Genomic DNA, 17,467 nt, shown 5'->3' with positions numbered 1-17,467 from the left:
CAATTTTTGTGATGGTTTGTATTTTTTGTGCTCTTTGGAACATCAATGTCTGTTTAAGTGATGAACTCTATTACTTATGTTTGTTTTCAGACATGATAACAGACGTTTTATACAACTTTTACAACTTTTTGGCCTGTGCTACAAAACTTTCAACCTCTGTAGCACCAGTGCTATGTGGAAAACGTACAGCCGTACAGCCCTGGTGTCACATGATCCTTCAGAAAAAAAAAAATGCTGGGACAAAAAGTAGGTTTCAGATGATCAATAATGTCTTTACAGGTTTGAAGGGAAATGAAACTAAACATGCTCCAAGTAGAAGAGCACCCAATTATTTCAGGAGAGATATGAAGAGCTGCCAATGATTGTGGTCTTGACCTTGCTATCTTCTCGACAAAAAAGGCCACAAAGTTTTCACATAAGAGATTAGACACATCAGGGAAAACATCAACAGCTGGATTTAAAACAGCATCTATAGTTGAAAATAAAACTCTTGGTCTATGGTGATTTTTTGAAATAATCTCTGAAAGAAATTTAAATTTCACAGACTTGACAGCTTTCTGAAAAATAGAAAGGGACTCCCTTAAAATGTCATAGGACACCTGCAACCTGTCCTTACGCCATTTGCGTTCTGCTTGTCTGCAGTTTCGTCGGAGTGAGCGAATAGAGTCATTGAACCAAGGAGCAGATTTTTTGATGGAACGCTTGATCTTCAAAGGAGCAATGTTGTTGACAATATTCAAGCAGGTGCTATTAAAACGATTAAAATGTGTATTAGCGTCAAAGCTTTCTACAGACCAATTTGTAGCTGACAATTCATCGGCTGCCTTATAAGCAGTAGTAAAATCTTCGCAGGCTGTAGGGGAAAAGTAGCGAACCCAGCGGGCCTGAGCAGATGTAGTACTTGATCGACGAGGGAGAAATCATTAATTATGATTTCAAGAGGTCTTAAATTTGCGGACGGAAAGACCAGAATTGTGATATGGCTTAATTTGATGATTAAACTTTAAAAGCCCATGATTTCATTAAATAAACATGAGCACTGCACAGGTGCTTTGTGTACTGCTATTACTGGGGGAAACCGCTATATTTCTGCCGTTCCGAAAGTGCCACCTGCTGGCAGAAAATGAATGTGCATTTTCAATAAGCTTGTTGTTTTTCTTCAGACCAATGCGAAAATCGACCCATGTTTTTACCCTGCAAACACACAGAGCTGTAAATGTGAACTGGTGGGTTGATAAGAATATAATGCATCATAAAAATCTAAGTAAAATATATTTGTTATTTAATTAACATAATTTATTGATAATAATGGTTTAAATTAATATAATAATTGATCATTTTGACTCATCCATTTTCTTAATGGTTTAAAGGCTGAAGTGTGAAGAAGTGTATCATTTTATAAAACTTTTTGTTTTTGTGAAAATAGAGCTGGGCAATAATTCAATATCAATATGTATCGCGAATTAATTTTTTTTCAATTACGGTGATATGATTTTTAAACACATTTCCGATATTTCGATATACATTACCAGTGTTTCCCATGCATTGATTTATTTGTGGCGTTTGACTTCGTTGAATAAACATGAGCACTGCACGTTTCAAAATCAAAACGCGGCGCGGGTGTTTTATATGAATGTATCTCTGAAGGGAACCTTCAGAAAAGTTTCGATGACATTTTCATTTTTATCTGATAAAGTAGCGTTCATGCAGCTGATTTGATTACAGCCATTACTGGAGAAACCGCTTTTATCACTCTAAAAGCGCCTCCTGCTGGCAGAGAATGAGTTTGCATTTTCAATAATAAGCCCGTCTCCAGCAACGTTTCCAGTTGTTGTTGTTGTTCAATTTTTTTTGTTTTCTGCAGCGACTCGGAGCAATTTCCATACCCTTTTTTTTCTGGCTGAAGCACATTTGTTTCAATCTATATGAATAATCAGCCTGCACTACCAGTCTAAAGTTTTTGAACAGTAAGATTGTTAATGTTTTTTTTTTTTTTTCTTTTTTTTTAGAATTCTCTTCTGCTCACCAAGGCTGCATTTATTTGATCCAAAGTACAGGAAAAACAGTAACATTTTGAAATATTTGAATCGATTTTAAAATTAAATTTATTCCTGTGATCAAAGCTAAATTTTCAGCATCATTACTCCAGTCTTCAGTGTCACATGATCCTTTAGAAATCATTCTAATATGCTGATTTGCTTATTAACAATATTTAAAACAGTTGAGTACATTTTTTTTTTCAGGATTCTTTGATTAATGGAAATATCCAAAGATCAGCATTTATCTGAAATAAAAAGCTTTTGTAACATACACTATTCCATTTAAAAGCTTGGAGTCATTATAATTTTTATAATTTTTTTGGGAAAGAAATTATAGAAATTAATACTTTTATTTAGCAAGGATGCTTAAAATTGATCAAAAGTGATGATAAAGGCAGTTATAATGTTACAAAATATTTCTATTTCAGATAAATAGCTTTCATATCGATATCGATAATTATATCGTATCGACTGAAATTAAGAAATATACCGTGATATAAATTTAGGCCATATTGTCCAGCCCTATGTGAAAACCTGCAAACTGTAAATCATACTTTTTACAGTCATTTTAGAGTTTCATGTGTAACATAGACATTGCTCTATCCCGATCATATGGTATTAATTTTATTTGTGCAGGGCTTAAAAAAGGTCTTAAAGTCCGTGTAAAGTCAATATTAAATGTGTGTTCTGAGTTTATCAGACCACAGAAAAATGTGTTATTAACCATCCAACAAAATTTGAATGCTAAAAAAAACCCAGCCAAGTGAATAAAATAAGCTATCAAAATCAGTCCGCTGGCGGCGCTGAAACCACGGCCACTCACGGAAAAGCTGCCGTCTCTCTCTCAACCGTCTTCCTCTGCAGCTTAATTAAATGAGGAGGCCGAGCTGTTTTGTAAATTATTGCAACCAGGTATTATGCATTTACGTGACGAAGGCATAGCTAGCTAGCAACCTCTAGGCTGTAGTAACGAACGGCAGGAACTTGCGATTGAGCGGGCAAACCACTGCACTGTAGTTATTAGGTGTGTTCGACTTGAAGCAGAGCTGTGCAGAACGATCAGTGTATGAGACGAGAGCAATTCGAAAGCATGAGGAGCTGTCTGCTCTCTATAGCTGCTTCAAGTCGAACACACGTCTTATAGTGTTAGGGGAGGGGCCATGCTCGGTGGCTCCATTGCGTCATCGAGCCACCAGTTTAGCCCCGCCCAAAAAATACTGAACACAGAATTGTTGAAAAACTGTTTAACGGTTTAACTCCACAATTCAGTACTACATACTTACTTCAGAGTCTTTGTAATGTGTTTCTGCAATACATTTCTAACATTTATAATGTGTTTAGAAACAATTCTCAGAATTCTCTTTACACGGACTTTAAAAAGTCTTCAATCTGAGCTTAAAAATCCTGCAGAAACCCTGGTCATTTTTATTGACATTAATGATTAATTGGTTGTTAATGCTACTGTACAAAATCTGTGTAGGACTCAAAAACCATGTGCACATTAGGGTTGTGACGGTGAGGAAATTTTCCCACCGGTTAACAGCAAACAATGTGGAACCAATTAAATAAGAAACGAATGTTTAAAAAAACTTCCAAAATCACCTTAGATAAACGGCAAAAGTCAACAGGCTTTTCAAAATCCAAAATATTGCCAAACAGGCGCTTTTGCATCTCGTTTCGAAACTAAATCATCTCCCATCGTCTTGTCTGTCTCACCTCACCTCACTCTTCTTGTCAGTCAGCTCGACTCACTCTCCTCACTGGAGAAATGAAATCTGATCTGTGATGCGACTGTTGTTCGGCACGCTGCATTGAGCAGCTGCGTTCAGTTTTTAATTGTAGTGTCTGTTCTTTTACTGAACTAAATGATTTTTGTTACTATAAAAAATGAAAACGACGGTGGGGGTCGGTGCCGCGGTGAGCAAGTGACGTAACCGGTGTTGCAGCTTAACACCGGTATCACCATCAGCACTGTCTATCGCGGCAAGCCTAGTGCACATAGCCCATTTTTATCCACAAATAAAATTATACCTGACATATGTGAGCATTGATATTTTTTTTCTCTCTTAATTAAGCGTATTTGTGCTGCAATGGATCCATTAAGCATTTCAACTGTTGATTTAATCAAATTATTTAATGCTATTGATCCTTGATTAGCCCAGTCACTTGTATGTTAGTTGTTGACACATTCATTTTACTTTTTGTTCTGTGATGTTTTACCTTTGCTGTGACGAAATTAACCAAAATTCACAAAGGTAACCTCTTCATCTCTCACTCTCTCCTCAGATGATGCAGTTTTCTTGGGATAATTACAAGCGCTACGCCTGGGGCTCCAACGAACTGCGTCCCGTCTCTAAGCAAGGCCACTCCAGCAATTTGTTTGGTGAGTGTCTGTCTAGAGTGTCTATCTGACCATGAAACTGATTCGTGCACGTACAGCTTCACGTCCCAACAGTAAATTGGTAAGCAGTCAGAACTGTCAATCAATGCTGCACAGGTGGTTAGGTGACCTCCATCAAAAAGGCTTTTGATTTCTCTCTGGTCTGTCTCACTTCACAAGCTCCGTCTGGGTCTATTTCTGCTTTCAAGAGGACAAACAAAACCATTTCTGACTTCATCGGGCAGGGATAGCACGGTCACACCGCACAAATATATTTTCACGATACCTTGATCCTCTTTGGTGCCTTTTTCGCATTAATGTGTTTTCCTAGCCTGTAAAGAAATGTTGTTTTGCTGCCTTTGCCCATCACCCTCTTGACCTGTTTCTATTTTGAAGCTGAAAAGCACAGGTTGTGAGTGGGCATAATCTGTGAATAATTCATGAAGGACTGTCCATCTTCCTGTGAGGTTTGTAATATACATCAATAACTAAGAGGATGCAGCAACAACACATTATCACACTCTTATGCTACCTGCATGTTGTAATATGCATAATTTAGCTCATCCCAGAAATGTTACAGTGCCTTCCAAAAGTTTGGAAACACCCTAGAAAAGGTTTAGAAAATATCAGCATGCATTTACACCAAAAAATAGTAAGGATTTGAATAACTTGCATTATCATTCAAGATCAACAATGAAGAGTTTTACAAATAATAATAATGGCAATATACTGTATACATGTCACAGTCAGACATGCCCCTGCTGGATTAAACTTGGCTCAGATTTTTTATTTATTTACTTTTTTATTTATGTATGTATGTATGCATGTGTGTATTTTTATTTAATTTTTTATTTTATTTTAGTAGATTATTGGGTCAGCACATTTTTATAGCTTCACTGATTGATTAACAATTAAATGTACACAACTGAACAATTAAAAAAAAAATCATTTATCAGACAGCACTAGTATTGTCCTTGTTTATTTAAATGTGTTTTTTTTTTTTTTTTGTCTCGTCAATGCGGAGTCATCGTCAAGTTATAAAAATTAATGCTTTCTTCATTTTGTCTAAAACCTTACTTTGAAACCTAGGGCATTTTAAAACTTTTGAAATCTCTTTACAGATGAAAATTAATGATGCACCCTTTTAATTTCTTGAAAAATGATTGATTGCATTATGATTCAGTTAAAAACACTGGCATGTTTCATTTCACTGTTTACATTATATTTTTATTCTGTTATTAGATGTTTGATGTTTATATACACTGAAGAAAAAAAACAAAACTATTTCACTGTAAGTAAATTCCACAAACAATTACGAAGAAATGGCAAGTAACACTGAAATGTTATTTTCTTGTAAAACATACTGCAACAATCTTTGTTTTAGTTCCAACGTCGGAAAATAAACATTTACAGCATAGTCATTAGTTAATTAAAAAAAAAATGTTCTAGGCACAAGCAATTTTAGAATAATAATTTTATTATTTGCAGTTGCAGACAATTCTGGTGCATCACTATTGAAAAATCTGATAAAATGAGGGTTTGAGTTTTGACTGCAAACTTTTTGTTTTAACCCTACAGACAATTTCCAGCCCTGTATCCTCTTAATTAATCGAGTTCTCTGACTCTTGTAAGTCATGCATATCGCTGTTTTTTAGAATAGAGATTGAGTGTGTTATGAAAGATTCATCAGACGTGCTGCTGTTGTGTTGTAAACTCCACATTGTCAATTGGCACTCAGCTGGAGGGCAGGCCGGGGATTTACAGCGCACATTTGATTAACCTCTATAATTTTGCTTCGAACGTGCCAGTAGAATATACAGTCTTAATTTATTTGGCTCAGACACTATCAGAATAGCAATTTGGCAAGAAGTACATTACACTCTTTCTCATGCGCTCTAGCCTTGCGTGTGTGTGTGCGCTTTAAAACGGCTCCCATGTCAGTCAAAGTCAGACAGCTCTCTCACATGCTATTACCTCCCAGCCTTTTTTGTTGTGCAGTGCGTTTCCAGGCAGTTTTGAGTGCTCGTGAATTTCTCAAATAGTAAGGTTGGCCCTATGGGGCGTACGGCCACATCAGAGACCATTGAACACACGTTTTGTCTGGCAGGGTTTGCCGTTATAAATTTAGAGGTTGGGTTAATGGTACGTTGGCTCTGAATAAAAGATGATCTGGAATATGCTGGTCAGGGTTTTTGTACCTGACCAGGCAGCTGGAATGACTGCTTTGTGCTGCTTTAGATCTCGTTCCTCAGTGAGATGTGAGCTGCTGAGACCGTCCGGTCGGATCACACACGCCGTTGCGTTGCGTAAGACCTTACTGGAAGTCGTGATCACCGGGGCGGTCACAAAAACAGACACTTTACAACCCACAGGACTTTAGCGCACAGAGAAAAATCAGGCTGCAGTCACGCCATATGGAAGTGCTTAGTCAAGACATTATGCCTGCTTGTGTGTTCCGGACGTGTGAGATTGTTGCCACGTGTCTTGAACGTATTCTGTACCATGCCGCATGCACACAGACGAGGAGCGCAAAGGTCTTTCTCTCACGCATTTGACCTCACTTACATTAAGTGCATTAAATCTTGTGCAGTATATGGCAAATTTCTGATGAATTGCATTTAACCAACCATGAAAAAACTATTAAAGCTTCAGAATCCGTGGATTAGAGTGATTTTGAATATTTCGCACACTCTGGGTTTGTTTAAGGCCGTTGAAACTACATTATAGTCTAGGATAGAAGCTAGGAGACTGTGTTAATCTTAAAGTGATGTTTATCATTTAATAATTTGATCGATTACACTGAGGACTGTTGATTAGTAATTAATTGAAGTTCTGGTACTTTTGACATCTCTGGTACTACAACAGCTACATAAAATATGTAGTTTGAGAAGATTGGGATATGGGAGTGGAGAAAGTTTTGTAAGAAAAAAAAAAGAAACATTCTCTCCATAATTTGTTTAAATTGAATGTTCCAGATGTCATTTATGTAAATAAAGTAGTACATAAAAATCTTTTAAATTGATTTGAGACATTATTCATACGTTTATTAATTTATTTATAAGATGATCGTGTGTTGTTTATCACCATTGCGTTTTTCAAAGTTTATTGTATATATAGCACTTTTTTCCCCCTCCATATCATGCAGCCCTAATTATTCTTAAAGCGATAGTTCACCCAAAAATGAAAATTCTGTCATTAATTACTAGGGTTGCAAAAAGGTGGAACATTTCCAGTAAATTTTGGAAACTTTCCAGGATTTTTTGGAATCTTCCAGGGATTTTTGGAAAGTTTGCGGAAATTTTCCACCTCTTTGCAACCCTATTAATTACTCACGCTCATGTCGTTCCAAAACTGTAAGACCTTCGTTAATCTTCGGAACACAAATTAAGATATTTTTGATGCATTCCGAGAGCTCTCTGACCCTCCCATAGACAGCAAGGATCCTTACATGATCAAGGCTTAGAAACATAGCAAGGAGATCGTTAAAATAATCCATGTGACATCCATGGTTCAACCGTAATTTTACGAAGCTACGAGAATACTTTTGCGCAAAGAAAACAAAAATAACGACTTAATTCAAGTCTCCTCCGCATCACCCTATAGTGCCATTTTGGAGAGTATCACATGCGTAAACAACATACGTAACGTATGTAGGCGGATACATTGTTTACTTTCAGATCAAAACGTAAACAGCATATCCGCGTACAGTGCTGCTGACACAGAACAGCATACGTTGTTTACGTATGTGATACTCTCCAAAATGGCACTACAGGGTAACGCGGAGGAGACGAAAAGTCATTATTTTTGTTTTCTTTGCGCACAAAAATGCATCTTAAATATCTTAATTTGTGTTCGAAGATAAATGAAGAGTGAATAATTAATGACAGCATTTTCATTTTTGGGTGAACGATCCCTTTAATTGTAATTTTAATGGCATGGTTTTTGGGTGTATTTGTTTAAATTATCTTTTAAAAATGGGCTACATGCATGTCAGATATCTTGCACGATTAACAATTCAACACCTGATTGGTTGATATTTTAATGAAAAATATCAGTATCAATATTTTTTATTAAATATCAATATTTAGTTTTTGTTGGATTATTTCATTGCACGATTTTACTTTCTGTAGCTTCAACAGTAGAGCATGCTGCTATCAATGCCAAGGTTATGGGTTCGACTCTCAGAGAAAACGAGAAGTGTAATCTGAAATAAAACATGTACCCTGAAAGCAATATAAATCACTTTTGATAAAAGCATTTGCCAAATACATGAAAACAATAGATTGGCTGAACTTTGTTGGCTGGGCTCAAACAGTAGAGCATGACGATAGCAATGCCAAGGTCATGGGTTTGATTCCCAGGGAAGTCATGAAACTTGAATGCAGTATAAGTCACTTTGCATATTAGCTTCTATTAAATGCATTAATGTAGATGTTATAAAGAAGGTAATCTGTGTTGGAATATTTAACTAAATCCTATTTTATTGTGCATGGAATAGACCAATTTGCTGAATTTGATTAGCTGAACTCCATTTGATATTTTCTATAACAAAATCTACTCTTTGCATCACTCCACTTTCCAGACCCCACAGTATGTGATGGATGCGGAGTGGAAGTGTAATCACAACTCCATGTTCTGTATTCCAATACTGCTTTTGAATTTTGTTCCGAGAGGTTGTTTGAAAGTTGACCTGAATATAGATTTCAGTGTCTTCATATCTCACATAGCCGATTCAGTCCTGCTGAATACTGGCCATTCTGTTCCATGTGCCAATCATCTCAGCACAGAGAGGAGCAGATCCTCCAGACTGGATCCCTGTGTAAGAAACCAGCGTGGACTGAGACAAAGTCTTGGCTAATGAAGCCGCTCAGGTACAGTATGAACTGTCTGCAGTTCCCGAATGTACGTGCTTGTCACTCACGACCACTTTCTCTAATAAAACACATAGGGAAAAGGCCTACTCTGCTTCTATATTTCTCTCCACAATGTCCACCAGTCTGATTGTGATTTGGAAATAACCATTTCCCAACAGTGAATGAAGCCATTGTGTGATGGTCCCTGCCATGAACTGTGCAATTAAATAAAAACGCATCACATTTTTTTGCAGAAGAGCATAGAAAGAGGAAGATCGTGTCAGTCTGGCTCTAAGCCCTTGTGTGCTCATTTAACACAGTGGCTGCTGAACCATGATGTTCTGTCAGTATACAGCCTATTAATGGTCCAACAAAAGTCATATGCTTAACTGTGTGTTTGGGGCACAGGAATTAAAATGGGTCTTTGTTAGGAAGCAGAACTTTACCTTGATGTGATAACGATCGGGATGATGACGTCATCACCAAAGCGCCAGCTTAATATCTGACTGTGTTGTGGCTGTTGGGAAGGAAGCAATGTTTTTAAAGTGTTCATTGACAAAATGTGTATGGATTATGTCCCACGGACTATGAATATCAAGAACTTTATGAACGTCACAGTGGCTCTGCATATTGTAAGTGTTGCTTTGTTTCTGTGACTTGTAATGATTGTAGAGGCAATAACAACAAGAGACGGCGTGTTTCTTTATTGTATTGTATAATATAATTTATTTATATATTTATAAGTATAGTTGTCGCAGATGTGTAGACAATTCTTACCTGTCAGCTCCAGTTTGGGCACGGAGTCTAGAATCTAGATCATTTAGAAAATGGATTATTCAATTTTCTAAATGGGGAGGTGCTGGGAGATGTGGTAACATATCGGTTATATGAATAAGTCTGATTCAGTGTGGTTATGCGTCGGCCTGTCACGATAACAACTTTTTGTTGTGCGATATATTGCCTCAGAAATAATTGCGATAAGCGATATTATTGTCATTTTAAAGACCATTTTATGCCACTGAATATATAATCATAATGTAGCAGCATAATAATGCAAGAAGGCCTACACACTTCCAAATGACAACAAACTTTTAATTTTTAAGAATATTTAGATCATGGAAATTAAGTCAAAATATTAAATACCTTAATAAACTTGAATAAATAGTAAATAAATATTTTCTAACTAAAAGTTCAAAGTAACAAGTAGAAAAAAAGAAAAATGCACAGAGAACTTGTATGGAGATTTTTCCATCTACAGATTTTTCCCTGACCTTCTTTTCTCTGTAAATTAAGGGTGCACACTATTGCTGAGAAACACAATCACTACTTAGCATTCAGATGTCCGTATGCACAAAGGCACAGATCCCTAAACAAGACCATTTCTGCAGATGAAACTTTTTTTTGTAGAAGCATTTTTTAAAATTTGAACTAGCACCTCATAACTACACGTTATGTACGAGAAGCTGCAAAAGACACAGGCGCAAGTGGAATGTATAAAACATGGTGACATTAATTTTTAAGTAAATATAATGGGCAATATATTGCGTCACCAAAAATGATTGAGGTCATGTACATATATTGCGCGATAAGTCGATATATTGATTATTGAGACAGGCCTAGTTATGCGTTGTATAAGAGGTATTTTTCTTTGGTATTTATGTCTTTTTTGTATTTTGTTTTTGAGGAAATGTGTTCTGTGAGATGTACATTGGGATATGTGCTCCCCCATGGGAATGGTTCGTGCCATTAATGTCTGGCGGGAAAATGGCTTATTTAATCGGTGTGTTTGTAGTTGTAAGGGGAGGTGGGGGGCAGAAAGCTGAAACTGTTTGACTTGAAGTGCATGTCTGCTGTGAGATGTGTTTAAACTGAAAGAAGTGCCCCTGCAAGTGGTTTGAGCTGTAGGTTTTGCTGCTGACAGCATTTTTCTTTGCGTTTTGTAGTTTCAGTGCTTTTGTTGTGTTTTTTGTTACTTTGTTTATTTCTTACATTTTCTTTTTCTTGGAATATCACTCTCAAATCATCACTGGTTAGTGGCATGTCTAATAAATACAAGAAACTGGAAAATTATCCCGTAGTACTGAGCCTTCCTAGCTCTTTCCTGGCCTCTCAGCAACATCTACACGACACTTGACTTTTTCTTAACTTGCTTCAGATTTCTTGTTTAACGCTAGCCTTTGATTTGCAGCAAAATATTATTTATATTTCTAAATATTAAAAAGTTATTTAAAAATTAGCATTTACAATTTTATAACAAAATTAATAGCTTTTAGCAACAAAAATAATATTAATTGTGGGATAAAGTTTAAATATTAATTTAAAACAATTTAATATGAATATCAGTTCATATATACACTTATAATATAACAATTACTTGCAGATTCTTTCTTTCAAACATGCTTCTTGATTTGTGGAAAAATGTTATTTATAACTTTTTATGTTTTAAATTATTTAAAAATAAATACTTATAACTTTATAACAAAAATACATTTAGCTGCAAAATAATAGTATAATTTTGTTATATTATAACATAACGTGAAGTTTAAAATATTAGTTTAGAACTTTAATAAATTCTAATATAACATATATATATATTTATTACCAAAATTGTTGTGGTAGTTGTCATTTGTGTAGAAGTTTATATAATACATTGTCGCATAGTAAATCTTGAATGTTTATTTTTACGCGACCATAATTAAGAAATGTTTTCATGATGGAATTTCATAAGTTGAGATTAAACAGCTGGGTCAGTTATCAGGGTAAAATAATCAAATCTATGCATAAAAGGCATTTGAAAAGCAGCAAAACTAAATAATGCACAGTAAAAATTTCCAAGGCCTTTTTAAATCTAAAAGTCTTTCTTAAGGCAGTCACTTCACTTGTCGGCTGTCTTGGTAACACCTCCTGTCATTATTTTCCACACTTATACAAGTGCAAGTTTAGCTCAAATCACATAAAAATACTGTATTTTTCAAGCTGGCTTCATTAATATGCATACATTTTTGAGTACATAAGCAAACAATGGTGCTATAAAAAAAGACACCTGACTCTTTTAACAATGTAAGACAGGACTGCAGCTGCCATATTGCAAATGACAATTTCTCCCATTAATTTTTATAAGAGTGAACTCTCTCCTGCCCTTATAATGTCTCATATTTTAATGTGACCTTCATAAAACAAGAAGAAAAAAGTTGCAATCTGTTAGTTTTCATAAAAATCAACCCCTGAGACATGAAAGTTCTCATAGTTGAAGAAACTCCCATCTGTTTGAAGAGGGTGATTTCAAGTTAATGATTGCAGTGTTTGCGTGTGTGTGCTTTTCTTCTGCCAGTTGGCTACCTGCTGGCAAACACAAATTGGAGGATCTTTGGTACTAAATGGTTTGATGCTTTTAGGATTCAGTAGACAGCTGTGTTGCACCGGTGTTTGCATGTTCAGCCTTGAATAGGGCCGATGGATTCCTACAGATGCTTGGGCAGAATTATGGTCTGGTGTTGATGGACATCGGCTTATGTGCGTATTGTTTGTTGTCTGAAGCCCGCCGTCCAGTGTCACAGCAGGCTTCAGGAGTTCCTGCTGCTTGGAGATGTGCTTACAAACCGCTTCTTGCTGAGCAAGACGAGTCTTCATGTTTCAGCTGTATTTTGCTTTAGAGGCTTTGACTAGAGATTGTGTCAGTCCTCGGAGTTCACTGATACAGTCTGTTTATATATTTTCCTCATTACAACGGTGTCACTAGAGGATGTAATGTTTTACTGTTTGTATTCGGTAGCGACAGTACCCTGCTGCTGAATCTACAACCCTGCGGCAAAACTATTTATTATTATAATTTTTTTAGCTGAGTTGTGAGCTTGCAGTCTGAATTGAATATGTTGAGGACGTGGTAAAATATAGGACAATAAACCGACAACATGACTTTGTTGTTCTCTTTGGTTGCATGCACAATCAGTGATATCTGATTTATGAACAAATTGCTGGTTCTTTTTTAAAATACTTTTGTAAATGACTCATTTAAATGATTAATCACTCTGAGTTGAATTAGCAAATTATTGGCATAGAAATGGAACAAGTCAGAGAATCATTTAGAGTGATTACTGGGTCAACTGACTCATTAAACGGCATTTTTTTTTCTTTTTTGTCTCGAAATGAGCCAAGAATCATAACTATTATATGTGCTAATGGATCGTGAGATGGTTAAATAATTACTTTCAATTTGTATGTCAGTGTGCAATAGTTTTTTTTTTCCTGATACCAATATTAATTTGATGTTTCTCAATGCTAGTTTTCGTACATTTTTAACATATTCCTTTACTAAAAAGGTTAAATATGAATTAAGCTATTAATTTTTAAATTGTATATAATTAAATTAACACAATGGTATGCAACCTTCAGATACAGTATATTATTTCAAGTAAACATTTTGTCAGCAATAATAAATGATTTTCTTTCTACTACAGAGTACAATTAAATTTTTTTTTTGGAGTGTAGGGGTCCAAAAAAGACCACTTTTCATTTTATTATACTGTATAAAATTCAAATGTCCATTTTTCAAAATATTGTTGTTTGTCACAGAATAAAGTAAGTCATATAGAAGAATTGTCATTTTTGTTTTGACTATCACTTTAAGTATTCGAGTAAGCATTAAGAAATATAAATATTATCAAATGTAAATTGAAACTATATAAATTATCAGTATTGTCTTGACTGCATGACTATTAGTTATATTTAAATACTAATTCAGTGCTGTTTGAGTTTTACTGAGTAGGTGTGTTATTAAATTAGCTTGAAACTTTCTTAGACTTTAGTTTGTATCCCATGTTTGATTATTTGTAGACGTGCACCATGCGGTCAAAAGGTCATTCCTTTAAAAAAAATGTCCTGCCAGATAATGTTCTTTGAATTACTGTCCAGTATCTGTCAGCCCAGAATAAACATGCAGGATTGGACCACCTTGCAGATGCTGCCAAAGTCATTTCCCTGCCAAATAGCTCTGGAGGTCAACCTTCATTTCGATAATACCGCTTCCAGGAGGTTCTCTCGTCGTAATGGCTTTCTTTCAGATCCCAAATGAGCGGCCATCTGTTATACAGGCCTTGCTGAGATGAGCTCCGGCACGTGATGTACCGTCAAACATAAGTGCTCGTTTCTTAATTGTTTTGCCCCTGCTTAAGAATGGCCAGTTGTTGGTTTCATTGATTAATCCATAACATGCACTGAGATGGAAGATGGTTCAATAGTGGATTGTATTTTCGACGTTGGATTGTTATCGTCTTCGACTCACAACCTTCTCGAGGGGTACAACTGGTCATCAGATCGAGTCTTTGTATTGATAGACAAGCAGGCTGGTATCCCATCACCTCTAACCTGAGGTCACGACATGCTCTCAGCAAGGGATTCATGACTGTGAGTAGCTTTATCAGGTCATTAAGTGCTGGTTTGTAATTTACCAGTGTAATTGGAATAGATAAGATCTGTTAATAGTGTCTAAGAGTCTCTGTTAAACCTGTGCAGTGGACATCTCGGATGATAAGATTGTATAGTTCTGATTTGGGTCAGCATTCAGAGGGTAAAACCAGTCATGTAGGGGGAAAGCTTTTGGGACTTGAATGTCTAACCGAGGGCTGTGTTAGAAAGCTTTGTAGTGAAGTGATTTATGACCTTCTCACACTTCCTCACTGGGGTTTGAGTCCTCGAGGGCCTGTAAAAAGACACAGCAGTGCACAAATATGCTGTCCTTTCACCTGCAGTGCAGTTTCTGCCTTAAAGATGATTTTGATTTGCATCGTCTCCGTGTAGAACACCTTTATTTGCTTACTGTTTGCATCTACTTTCTGTGTGTTGAGTGTAAAGCATGTCAACATATTCTGTTACACCAAATACACAAAATAATGATCTTTAAAAAAGCATCATATGACCCCTTTAAGGTATATGAAAAATTTGGGCTTCAGCAGAATGTGAGCTGCAAAGACTGTGGTTACATGAATGTGGTCATAGCCATGCTGATTCTAAGAAATGTACCGGTAGCACAACTTTCTTATTTATCAGGAATAAATGTTACTGAGCATTGTAATACAGTGAAATATGTATGTATGTGTGATGTATGTATACACTCTATAATTGTTTGTGTATATATATTTATTTATTCTTGTATATTTGTTTGTTTATGTACACGGGTATATAAAGGTAAATAAAATGCAGTACATAGCAACAAAAAAATCAACAACATGCACAAAATAAAAAATAGAATAGAAAAATGTGAAATAATAAATTGTATGTAATTTTTGTATTTATGTAATTGTATTCTTTTTTAAATATGTATGTATTATGTATGTATAGACACTATAATTGTTTGTGTGTGTGTATGTAACAATAATAATTGCATTTCAATAATATTAATAGTTTTATTTAATATTATTATTATTATTATTACATATTATATTAACGAGCTACATTTTATTGCACAAACATGTTTCATATTTGAGTTATCATTGTCCCAATGTTTAGTGAATCTGAATTTTTGTTGTTTTCACGTTATCTACTAAAATACTGAAGTAATCTGACATGGCCTGTGTAAGATCTGTTTGCCTTAACCTTGGTTTCCCTTTGAGGGTGTTAATCTCGCAAGGTTTTTATTTGTTGTAGCCATGGTTTGTTTGCTCTCTACACAGGATTTTCCCTTAGGCAGGGCATTAGGGTCCATATCTCAAAGGCTCTGAGGTCTTTATCATAAAGCTATTGGTTTATTTCAGCTCTGATCCTAGAGGTAACCCCACAGGAAGCCTTCTCAAATGGTTTGTTGTCATATTTATCCACAGGTAGTCTCAAAGGAGCCACCATTGTGGATGCGCTGGACACGCTCTACATTATGGAGATGTATGACGAGTTTGAGGCTGCTACCGAGTGGGTGGAAATGAACCTAGACTTTAACATGGTAAGACTCAAACCTTTTATACTCATTTTTGTTGAGCCGGTTGATTTTTATCCTTACAAATATTTCTTTGCTATAATTTTGACCCTCAATGATAGAACAGAATTACTTTTTTGCTGAAGCTTTGAGAACTCGTCTATGTCGTCTTCAGTATTGATGTAATAAATCAACCTTCACACTTTTTGGGAGCTTTTAGCATCGCCACTTGTAAATCAGCCATAAGACTCACAAGTCTGGTAAATCAGCCATAAGATCTCACAATATTTGACTAGACTTTCCACAACTGAGCCACCAAAAAACATCTCAAGGCTTCATAAACTATCTTGTCTCATGCTTTCTGCCATTTTTCAGCACTAAATTTTGATTCCAGACTCCCGGTCCCTCAACTTTGTTTGTTAACTCCATAAATTACAGTTCAGTCCAGATGTTAACTTGACTTAAATGAGTCATATCATGAGGAATCATTTTCCGTGTAGCTTTCAGATAAAAAATCTGTTAGAAACAAACAGCAGTGTTTTCAAGTCCCTGCTTGTTTTAGTGATTTGTTTGAAGGATTTTGTGCAAAATTTAACTTTTTTGTAAATGTAATAAAATAATACAAAATAAAATATTATTATTGAAAGAAATAATAATAGAAATAGCAATCAAATTATTTTAAATTCAACTAATTTTTGTAAATTTGTAAAATAAAATAATACAAAATAAAAATACTATTACTGAAGAAATTGTAGTAGTAGTAGTAGTAGTAGTAGTAATAATAATAATAATAATAATAATAATAGGTAATAGTAATAATAGAATTGTTTTAAATATTTTTAAATTTGTTATACTATTATTAAAGTAATACTATTATTAATTAGTAATACTATTGTAATACTATTATTGAAGAAATAATAATAATATTAATAATAATAATAATGTTTGTTAACGCCATGAATTACAGTTCAGTCTAGATGTTTTTTCTTCAGTAATGACTTAAATGAGTCGTATTATGAGGAATCACTTATTATAAAAGTGTGTGTGTATGTATGTGCTTTGACTAATATTTAAATTTGTTTGATGATCTGAAACATTAAAGTGTGACAAACACGCAAAAAAAAACGAAATCAGGAAGGGGTCCAACACTTTTTCACACCACTGTATATATATATACCGTATTGACCCGAATAAGACAATGTTTTTTTCTTGGATATACATCTGAAAAAACACGGTCGTCTTATATTCAGGGTCTAGACTTTGACATGTCAATAATACACCCACAACAATA

General features: G+C 35.2%; 1 protein-coding gene across 1 annotated transcript in view; it reads left to right on the top strand.

Annotated features, from left to right (window-relative positions):
- Positions 1 to 17,467, top strand: part of LOC107678845 (mannosidase, alpha, class 1A, member 1) — a 153,786-nt gene that overhangs the window by 37,976 nt on the left and 98,343 nt on the right. Inside the window, exons 2-3 of the mRNA XM_016474263.1 lie at positions 4,326 to 4,422; positions 16,088 to 16,203. Of these exons, the coding sequence (XP_016329749.1) occupies positions 4,326 to 4,422; positions 16,088 to 16,203 (213 nt within the window). The remainder of the gene's footprint in view (positions 1 to 4,325; positions 4,423 to 16,087; positions 16,204 to 17,467) is intronic.

Source organism: Sinocyclocheilus anshuiensis, unplaced genomic scaffold (genome assembly GCF_001515605.1).
Source record: "Sinocyclocheilus anshuiensis isolate Anshui unplaced genomic scaffold, SAMN03320099.WGS_v1.1 scaffold1049, whole genome shotgun sequence".
NCBI classification, from domain to species: Eukaryota; Metazoa; Chordata; class Actinopteri; order Cypriniformes; family Cyprinidae; genus Sinocyclocheilus; species Sinocyclocheilus anshuiensis.
The sequence above is the reverse complement of the archived record's forward strand: the minus strand, read 5'-3'. Positions and strand labels throughout refer to the sequence as shown.